Source organism: Leiobunum rupestre, chromosome 9, assembly GCF_980474605.1.
Source record: "Leiobunum rupestre chromosome 9, qqLeiRupe1.1.hap1, whole genome shotgun sequence".
Classification (NCBI taxonomy): Eukaryota; Metazoa; Arthropoda; class Arachnida; order Opiliones; family Sclerosomatidae; genus Leiobunum; species Leiobunum rupestre.
In genome coordinates, this window is record NC_143392.1 from 25491297 (window position 1) to 25502307 (window position 11011).

The 11011-nt window shown below is 41.6% G+C and overlaps 1 protein-coding gene across 4 annotated transcripts; it reads right to left on the reverse strand.

Moving 5' to 3' along the window:
* Positions 1–1917: 1917 nt before the first annotated feature.
* twz (BTB/POZ domain-containing protein twz) lies at positions 1918–10402 on the reverse strand. 4 transcript variants are annotated; one of them, XR_016474017.1, is made up of 7 exons: positions 8434–8741; positions 6093–6413; positions 4901–5116; positions 4063–4219; positions 3720–3991; positions 2337–3020; positions 1918–2279 (listed from the first exon to the last, which is right to left on the reverse strand). XR_016474017.1 is itself a non-coding variant. In XM_090159131.1 (7 exons), exons 2-7 carry the CDS (start codon positions 8577–8579, stop codon positions 2867–2869), a joined length of 1266 nt encoding a protein of 421 aa, XP_090015257.1. In that variant the 5' UTR covers positions 8580–8642; positions 10351–10402; the 3' UTR covers positions 1918–2866. The 4 variants fall into 4 exon arrangements, 2 of the variants coding, with proteins under 2 accessions (XP_090015257.1, XP_090015258.1); XR_016474018.1 differs by having other exon boundaries at positions 1918–2252; positions 2311–3020; XM_090159131.1 differs by adding an exon at positions 10351–10402 and having other exon boundaries at positions 1918–3020; positions 8434–8642.
* Positions 10403–11011: the final 609 nt, after the last annotated feature.

The window sequence follows — 11011 nt, forward strand, 5'->3', positions numbered from 1 at the left end:
ACAACGAATGTTTTCTGGCCTTTTTAAATATTATGTTTTGAACTCAAACGTATGGGCAGTCGAACTCCTAATTGTTTGACTATGTTATGCGTGCTCTATTTTCTTCAAAACGTGCTAGAAATCGGACGTGCATGTGAACGGAAAGTTTTCTAACATGACTTTACCTCAGTGTAACCCAGGAGCAACAAACACAACACCCCACACTGTTGTAGCATTGTGTGCTAGCTTTGGAATTTTTATTAATTGTTGTACGTGCATTTTGATTTTTTGTGTAAAATTTCAAATGGCGCTCCTGGTGTGAAGGCTTATTTTAGCTGTGGACGTCATCTATTTTTCCCTTTATTATAAAACGTGATGATTATGGTGCGAAGGCCCCGATGCCATATACACCAATAAATCTTCTTATTAAAAGTGGCCATCGGGGAAGCAATCTCTTCTGGTAGGCACAAAGAAGCGGTTCTATTTAAAAGTCAAACCGAAAGAAGGATCGAAGAAATTCACGGAGATTTCTACAAAGGATCTCCACAGATTAGTGGACACGACTTTTGGAAGGGGGTTAGAAGCGGAGGTATTAAAAAGCGGTGATTTTCTGATCACGGTGGCTTCGGCAGAACAAAAGCTAAAATTCGAAAGTGTTTCGACAATTGGAGGTATAGCGTACGAGGTTTTTTAGACGAAAAGCACCAACCTCCACCGCTTACAAGAAAATTATAGGCATAACCACCAAAGAGGATATGCAAGATGCCCTCCGAGAAAGCCAAGTGGCGGTAAATAGCGTTGACTTGGTGGTAGAAGCTCTGCCTACGTTTTGCGTTTTCTCGGAAAAGCTGAACGAAGCTAAATCACCTTCCTACGAATTGTAACCCGAACACAACATTTAAATTCAATAAAAGTCGCTAGATGACCTGGGCCTAAGGTGGTGCCTTGGGTATTAGCCTAGTATAAAAAAAATAAAACCAAACTGACATAATAGACGCTTCAATAAAACATCTTCAAGGAAATCACCGAGAAAAAATATTTCCGAGAGCCAGGACCTGCAAGTTACTGTTTTTAAGGGTTCATACAATATTTCAAAAACCATTTTCCCTGATATTTCCAGGTTTTATGGAGTAGTTTTGAATATTTTCCAGGTGTAATTTTTAAAACAATAGGGGTCTCTAAAATGTTAAAAGCATTACTGTTACACTTTCTAATATAATATAGTCAAGATTGCACGTATGAATTCAATACTAAGTAATAATTTCAGTAATACAAAAACAAATTGCTCATAATTATTTTCCCGGATTTTTCAGTAAAATTTTCAATTTCCCTGATATTTCCGACTTTTTTGCTTAAAATAAATTTCAGTGGTATTTCCAGGTTTTCACTGATTTCCATGTTTGTATGAATCCTGTGTTTATTTGGTGCTTCTTAAAATAATGGAAACTTTTCACCTGCAAACAGAACGCCGTGTTTTTGTTAAACCTTAATATGTCAAAAATATAAGAAACACTTGTTGCATACCATACAGGTGAAAAGTTTCCATTATTTCAACAAGCAATGTATAAACAGTAACTTGCAGGTCCTGGCTCTCGGAAACATTACTTCTTTTCAATTTTCTTGAAGATGTTTTACTTTTATTGAAGGGTCTATTCACAGCCAATCAAATTTGGAACTGTTGCTTCGTTTAGTCGCTTCTGGAATGAATAGGCCAAGGTCAACGTCGTTCATGCGCTCGGCTTGGGAGCGATTTATCGAAGTTGGTCGTGAATGAGAGTAGCAAACTTTTAAAACTCAAGCGGTAGATGGCGGCATCGCACCTAAGTAAATAAAAGGTTTACTACAGTAAACTGACATCTCCCTTTCTATACATTTCCCCCCACGCTTCTTGTTTTTCCTCCATGAATGCTTGTAAATTGAATTAAGACAAAATAGAAGTATTATTTACAGTTTTTTTAATTTTTCTCCCGAAATTCATCAATAATCTGCATAACAAAAAACGTATAATATTATTTAGACTATTTATATCAATTATGGCACAAGTTCGAAATTTACGGTGGGTTAATAATCAAATTTAAACAAAAAGCAGCCTAAACCAAATTCCCAGAAAGTTAGTTTTTCTCGAGAAATTTCAAAATAGGCTCAAACAATGATAACTTATTTACTAAAAAGAGAACCCCCTAGGCCTACTAATTTGTACAATAGGACGGCATTATCGTCAAAGGAATAGCACTTAGATCTCGAGTTAAATCAGTAAATTAAATAAGAATACACTTGGACTGTCTAAGGATCCATTTGCACTGTGATGTGAAAGCAAGGATCCATTTGCACTGTGATGTGAAAGCGGCTCGAAAAACGGGTGGGGCTTAAACTGATCTAGTTCCGCGTAAAATGAACACATAAGGAAAGTAAACCTTCTATTCGAGACCAGGCTTAATGTCGATTATGTACTGAGTTTAGCTTAGCAAAGTACCCGCTGTAAACCACGCCCTTTTCTAGTCTACCTTAAACATTCCAAGTGTATACATATATAATTTCCTCGTGAAAATGATATACAATGAATTATGATTTTGGGGTACGTAGCACCAGATGAATCTTGGAGGTAGTGGACTCTGATTTCAGTTTAAGCTACGCCTTACATAAACACGGTGATCTAACAGCGAGTCACCAGTCATTTGAAGTTGTTTCTTTGTGGGCAATAGGGACCCGAGTGACGGGGTTCACGGGAGGGCAGTGAAATTCGAAAGATTTCCAATAATCATTTAGCTTCGGCTAGGAATATGAATACACTTCAGGTCGGCCATTGGGGATAAGATTTTGAAATTTGTTAAGCTCGATATATAATTATTTTACAGTCCTTCGAGAACGCGTCAATATCGGATGGTGATCACGTCGGATGGGTTCTCCGAACGAAAAGGTATTCGCTAAACTGTTGACCTTCGACCCCGCCGCCATTGCTAGCGGCTATCCTGAAGCCGGCGTTCAAGAGTCGTCCGATACTTTGAAGAGAACTCACTTTGCAATAGCCATTCAACGGAAACCTACATTTCGAAACGTAAAAAGGAAGCTTAGTCTTAAATGATTCAACATAATAAGTCCATCCCGCCCTGTCATAGCGAATAGCCACAAACGTGGTGCCATCTGTAGATTCATTGCTGAACTATTAATCAGCAAAGCTTGCGGAATTTTAGAAACTTTCGTCGGTCAAATAGGGTTCGAGCTTCTAAAAATAGTGCCAACTGCTTTAATACCTGTTAACGATATAGCGTGAAGCAATAGCAGACAACTTTAGGAATTAAATATTTATCGACTGAAACTTTTAGCTGTTGTATAGATATTAGAATAAGCAGACAGCTATTTTATACACTCAATTTAAGACTTGAAGAAGCCTAGAGATGGCGGTAGTATAATTATAAAATTTCGTCTGCTATGACAGGAATTTATAGTAGGATAAAACTCTAGTATATTTTTAAACAACCTATGGTGGGATCAGCTCATTTAGTTACGGCAAAACGTATTTATTTATATTTGGAGAAAATGACTATATTAAGACGATTTTCCGGCCGGCACTAGAGGAGGGAAGGGAAAACTTCACCAGCGTGAACTTTAATCGCGTCGGCTGATTTGATTTTGTTTAGGGGGAAGGGGCTAGAGGGAGATTGGAAGTATCGCTAAAAATCATAGTCATTCTCCCTCAGTGCAAATAAATACATTCTTGGTAACGGAGGGCCGAAATTTACCTCAACACGTGTTTGGAATCCTGTTGATTCCACGCCACTCCACTCCGGGCGTCCATCAAGGGTTGACTGATTTCGGGAAAGACTTCTTCGACCAAGGCTCTCTCGCCGCTGATGACGATACGTTCCCCTAGTTCAGGACTGACGTGCAGCGCCAGACATTCGAAATCCCTTCCACCGACCGACGTTTCTCGGCCGGAACGATTCTGGTTCTGCTCTTGACTGTTCCGATGATCCATCCCCGACATATCTTCGCTATCCGTGTCGCCGTCATCCTACCCCGACAGAGATACAATCGACTTAACCTCCTCGACAAAAGCCCGAAGGTGTAGTAGTTTTAACGTACCTCATCTACGTTCGCTCGCCTCATTGGGATTGTCGCTGACGAGGATCCAATCGCTCTCCTTTTGCAGTTTCCGGCGGATCTGTGGACGCTTTTCAAACCTAATCGATTCTTCATCATGTCTCTCTTTCTCCTGGCTAATAATATCACTTCTAGTTGCCTAAAGACGAAAGATATTGCTCGTCAAGTTCTACTAGTTTCCACCTCAAGATTGATTTACAGGCGGTAATGCCATAGGGTGTCAATTTTTTAATTCGCTAGAATTTTAGTTATGAGACGCAAAAATCTGTTTTAAATTTTTGAATTTTTATTTATAATTTTACCATAAAAATATTGTTAATTTTAAGGGTTTTTTAAATAAATAGATGTAAAACTTTGAATAGTATTAAGAAAATGCATTAAAATCGTATCTCCAACGGTACCTTGTACTTTTCCCCCCACGTGAATTGTTCTATCAATGGCGCAGCCAGATGGTAGGTAAAGTATGCTATCGTTTACCTTGACATTTTAAAGGGGCCCATAAATTCTAGCAAGGAGGCCTACATTTTTTACTTTTGGGAGTGAACTTTTAAATTCCTTAAAAGTCTAAAGGAAATAACTACAAGAAGCATAGAAATTCAAATTTTTAGTTTTAAACACCATATTTTGCTAGCTCACTTAGGACTAAGGTGGTACCTTGGGTATTATCCTAGTCGATTATTATTATTAAAATTTTTTTTATTAATATGTATGAATGTTTAAATATTGTTTAATTGTAGCGTTTATGAATTTCTAAATATTGTCATTAAACATTTAATTTAAAACTAATTGCAAGGGTCCAAAAAATAACCAAAAAAAGCACCTCAGCATATCGGCGATGCTGTAGAATTTGGCTTCTTCCCATAGTATTTCCAGCTCGGGAAACTCTTCGGGAATGGCCACGATACCCGTCCTGAGGAAATTCAGGACGTGCCTGAACATTTTGCCATCCCTGTCGATGAAGTAATGCTGCTTGAGGCTATCCAAAACAATGGGTATGCTACCGTTAAACATTTTCGCCAGCCTCGATTCCGGATGTCTGTTGCGATTGAAGAAACAATTAGGAATTTAATTCACCAGAGTAGTTTCATCTTGGAAAAAAGTTAGGAGTCGCGTTGGACAACAATGCCAGAAGAGACTTTCGCCACTAGTGGCGTGACCGAGCTAGAGGTCCTGTAAGCAGACAGCGACGTCAAGATTACCGATGGAATAAACTATGGGAAATTTTATGAGCAGCCACCGATTAGACTGAGCCACTAAGTACTAGGGGGTTTAAACTATTCCCACCAATGGGAAAGCGGATAAAAGGTCACGCTTTTTCATTGCCCAATAGAAAAGAAGGTGAAAGGGCCATCACCTCTCACCCACTTTCCCATTGGTGGAATTAGCTTAAACCACCTAATCGGTGGCTGCTCTTAAAAATTTCCCTCATTGTGTAGTCTGGGAACGAAATCTGGTTAGACTTGGACTAATGAATACAAAGATGTTTTGGCTTCCCTTAAACGTAAAACCCACTTCTTCCGATCCCTCTCAGAACTAATAAACGCGTAACTCAAACTGCGCATGTGCGGAACGGCCATATTTTAAAATTAGAATTTGCGTCTACTGTTTTTTTAAACATGGCCGCTTCTTGGGTAGTCAATGTTACGCCTATTTTTCCCGATAGATAAATATCAAGAAGAGTTTTGGTCGCTTGCTAAATAAATTTAGTGGCAACGAAACGTCCCAATATTAATTAGTCCAAGGCTTAGACAACCTCTAGCTCGGTCACTCCACTAGCGGAAAAAGTTCCTTATAAAAGGGGGCTGACAATAAAGAGGGTAAGCACCAGTTTCGTTATTTTTGTGATGACGTCAAAGAGAGATAGCGTTAGCGGAACAGTGTCTTTGATTACACCCCGCTTTTGTCATCCCCATTCTCCAACTCGCATCACAGTGGCACTTCGAAATACTATCACAGTGCGACTCCTAACACTTTCTCCGTGATTTAACGAATGGTTAGAAAGATGTAAGTACTTGGTTAGCGTCTCCAACGAGGAAGTGTATATGGTGCCACCGACGTCTATGTGAACAGGAGCCGTGTACCGCGAGGCAGCCGCCACGCAAGGAATGCCCGATATCTTGTGATGGGAGGCTTGCGTCGGCGTGGCTGAGGTAACTGGCGAGGGATTGTGGGAGGACGAAGCCGGGACCCCGCAAGGAGAGGAGGACGCGCTCCCGGTGGAATGCGCTGCCATGACGGCGATGTGGTTATTGGCGCTATTGGCGTAAGAAATGGGGGAGTCCGGACGCATCAGGGGTTTGTGATCTTGGCCCAACCATGAACGCTCCGCTAAACTGCCCAAAGGAAAAATTCGACGAGGATCAGTATCGATATGGAAACGGATGTCCCACCCCGCTTTTTCCCCTCCAGCCAATTTTATATCAAACGAATTAACATTCTAAATATAGCCGAAGCTGGTGAAAAGAGTGGATCCTGTCTTTCCCCCTAATAGGAGCCGGCTTAGAAAAACCGCCAGATTGTTCCTAGGGCGCGTTTGTTTACCTCTTCTCCCTCGTCTCCTGTGGGGGTTCTCGGTCGAGTTTCGCGGAAAATATATCGAGAAATACCTAAAGGTATCTATAATACTTGGACGACGTTACTTTATTACGTAGCGCGTCTATTCGGACGGGGACGCGTTTTCGGGGGACGCGTAAGAGTGGCTGGCTTTTGGAAAAGGAGAATATACCCCGGGCGTTGCCATGACGACGGGAATGCACTCTGGGGCGCTACGAAAGTTTAGCGCCAAATCCCTCGTGGCGTTCTGGCGGAACCAGCGCGTAATAACGCGTAGAGTCCTTTTCCTCGGAAGCCCGGGCCTAACTGCGGGTCGCCCCTCGCGAAGGCGCCTCGAGCCAGCCGGGGACGCGTTCCCACGCGATCCTCCACGTCGCGTTTCGCTTTTATTCGGCCCGTGTCGACGAGAAAAGAGTCCGGTTCGAACTCGACGTCGATGGAATCCAAAATTCTGCGGTGACGGGAGCATCTCGGAGGCCTCGGGCTCTCACGTGACTAGCACACGCCGCGCCTGATTCCGCCGCGGGACACGGATAGTCCTGCAAAAGCGGCAGCGTCGAGATATGTACAAAGAGAGAGAGAGAAGTCCATTCCCCGCCTCCGCTCTCTACGCGACGACGAGGCCCCCTGGCGGGCTTACCGAGAACTTTTCGAGAGAGAGAGAAGCCCCGTCTATGACCCTAGGGCGTCTAGACTCGCAATGCGCAAGAATTCCTGCCCCGGGGATAAGAATTAGTTTGCATTCTTAAATATACATCAGAAATAACTTTTTTCATTTCGAAATTTTTGCCAGAAAGCCGACTTCCCCCCACCCCACAGCTTTGCTACCCCCCTCTTCGCCTCGATGAATTATTTTCATTTAAACACATTTCCATTCTTTCAACAAAAAAGTTATTTTAAATTAAAAGCGCGTTTGAAACCCGAAACAAACGGCTCTTAAAATGACTGGTTTTCAAACAATCAGAATCGAAAGAGTCGATTCACAGGAATAACCTCGAAGTATACGTAGTTATGTTCGTATAAGGTCATAAAAGGCGAGGTAAAAGGTCATGTCAATTGAGGTTCAGCATTTATTTATCTAAAATGAAGCAAACCCTTAATTTAATCGTATAAATATATAAATATATTTCCTTCTGTAAGATTATAAATTGATTAACATTTCTGAAAATAGAATAAATACAATTTGAATGAAGAGCATTTTTAAAGGAGTGTCATGTACTGTGTACAAGCAACGTTTTCTAAAATGTTGACTTCCCCGCATTACCGATGAGAATGCGGCTAGAGCACTTCTACAGGGGTTTTGACCTATTTTGGTAGTAGACGAAATTTTGATTTCGTCTAAAATCGTAGAAAACACGAATTTAAGGTATTAATTTTTAAAAAAGAAACCAAATTAGTAAGAAAATTAAGTTTAAAAACTTTTATTCTAATTAATGTTTTCGATGGTAATCTAAATGTAGGAAATATCAAAGTATGTAACGTTGGAAGTTCCGGGAGATTAAACCCATAAATCACGAAATAATTTATTCCAAATATTACGTAAACAAGATTATGTTATTTTAGAAAACATGTCAACGTATACATACCACGCGATTCTAAACTATCAACTAACGGACAGTGAAAAGCCAATATTTAGTTACATAAAATGAGCGTTAACGAACTACCCTAAACGAAATTGAAGCCTAATAAAAAAACCTATTATCAAACCTAAGCCTACCACAATAACAACATCTTCCCAGTTGACAAATCTGGTGGTTAGAAATAAGAATGTTTCACAGAGAGAGATAGTAAAATCTTTACCTGGCAATGTTGAAACGTCCCGCGTAGAGAGTGGGTTGGTCGTTGTTGGCGGGACTGGCCGCGGCGCTGGCCGGACGAGAACCGGAAACGGAGGACAAACTGCCCGGCGACAATTCCGCCGAGGACCCTCTCGCCGATGTGGCCATCTGAGTCTGGAGAATCGGCGAATCGGCGTTGAATCGAGGAGGGTGGATGGAGCTGAAATTATCCTTCTTTAATTCCCGGGCCGTCCGGCAGGGGGAAACGCGGCGCTCGCGCGTCGGGGCAGCGCGTGCTGACGGGGTTTCGACGCCGCGCCGCGTCTCTCTCGCGGGGAAGCGAGCGCGTGGCAGGCTCTCTCCCGACGCCCCGGGGCTCACTCCTTTTAACCGCGCAAACGGTACCCCCCGCTCACCTTCGAGCACCACTATCCAGCGAGGGAAAGACGAAGGTGGGGGAGAAAATAGCGCTGGGCGTTTACACCGCCTTCCCCAACTACATACTAGCAGATTTTTTATACACTTTTTATCATCTCAAGACGGGCTTAGGGCAAAAGTAGTCCCGGGGCGATTTTTACTATTTTACAAAAAAAACGCTTGAAAAATTATTTTATTTTTTATTCTTTTTTTTCCCCTCTCGTTCAGCGTCGTATACCTAAAGATTTTCGGTTGGTTGAGAGTTATTTAAATTACCAGCTGCACCCATACAGGCAGCCAGCAGTTGCGAAAAGCCCGCGGGACGCCACGAGAGGCTACAGGGCTACTATTTTCTGCTTGTAATGAGACGATACCTTCGGGCGAAAATATCCTATTCGTTCGCACTCCGCTAATTTACCAAACCCACTAAGTACTTGCCGTTCGACTAGCCTCAATTTCGATTTACAAGTTAACGTTAGGAATTCAGTCTACGAAAACGAATTACGAAATTATTCGTTCAAAGGCTCCGCGAAGATTACATTGTTGTTTTGGAAACTAAAACATAAATACTCCTTGGACCAAGACCATAAATAAATTCGTTGAAAGACCGAATATTACTATAGCTTTAAGTAACATAAAATAGTATGACAATCAGAAAATATTATCACTGAACTGGTTTTCAAAGCTATTGTGCAATTTAGGTTTAGTTTAGCACAGAGCCCCCTAGTGTCTAAATGTGTCAAGGCGAAATATGCTACTGCCAGGGACGATAACTATTCAATTAGGCTGAAAGTCCAAATTGGAGCTTGGCGAGAGATTTAGTGCGGAAAAAAATGTTCGGTCCGAAAATTAGTATTCAAAGAATAGGAATTGTCAAGTTGTCAATCTAATCTCAAATTTATTACTTATGCTATAATTAGGAAATTTAGGTGCTTAAGAAGAAATTTACGTGCTTAAGAATAATTATAAACTTTACCATCCCTCGCGTGCGATCTCCCCCTCCCCTCGAGGTCTAACACAAAATTAGGTATTGCTACATTTAACACCAAACCCCGTCGAGTAGGCAAAATGGGATCCTTAAAATTCGGTTAGCCCAGCCGTAAAATCGCTCTTGTAAGTAACATAAGATTATTATGTTGATATTACTATATTATTATTATTATTATTATTAGAGATATCCATATGCAACGACGTGGTAGCAAACTGTAGGTAATCATAATAAACCACTTAACTATATCATTGGACATCACTGAAAATCACAACGTTGTACCAAAATCTTTTACTCCCCCCCCTCGGCATGAAATTGACGCAATAATATACAATCAGAGCCCGCGCTAGAAAACGCGTCAGGGGAACGTGTAGGAATGAAGCCGTAGCTTTATGGCGCGTAGACTGTTTTCACTACACGGTCTCCCCAACACGTTTTTTGGTGCAGGCTTAACCTGTCTAGGAGTCTGCGTTTCTAGCAAATTGAAGAACTAAATTAACGTTAAATGTTTATAGATAATTTCATTTTAGATACTTCGAAATCTACCTCCGTCAGCGCAAAAGTGGGGAGTAAAAAAGTCTACTTTCACTTTCAACAGAGGTTCGACCTTTTTAGGAGAAATTGATTGAATAAAAATTTCGTAAGAGATAGAGAGAATAGGGGGCGGGAAGTATGACGAAAAATAAAATAAAATGTCAGAGTGTGAACGCTCGGAGTCACGCGTTTATGCAGAAAAGGCTTAGAGGGGAGCCCAGTTTAAAGGAAAACGAGGGAGGGAGGGAGAACTATTCGGATTTGAATCAAAAGGAACTGAAGGGGGGGGGAGGAAGGGGACAGGTCGAGGAATAGAATTTAGCACGAGGGTAAAAGTAGAGACACCATTGGCCGCGGGGCGTCGCTGTTTGCAATGGGTGGGAGGGAAGGGAAACTTAAAGGGAGAGGGGGGAAGGCAAAGAAGCCTGGCGCGTGCACCAAACGAACAATTCGTAGCTCGGGGCGAATTTTATTTCTGAAGTTTTAGATCCCAGTATAAAGCTGGAGGTATAAAAAAGGCCTCTTAGACTCGTAGTCTAGCATACATTAACGCTATATATATCGGAACTTTTTCGGGGGAAAATATATTCGAAATGACCCCAGGGCATTTTAACGAAAAAGAGGTCTAAAAAGCCCGCCAGGCCCTTCTTCAAAGATTCCC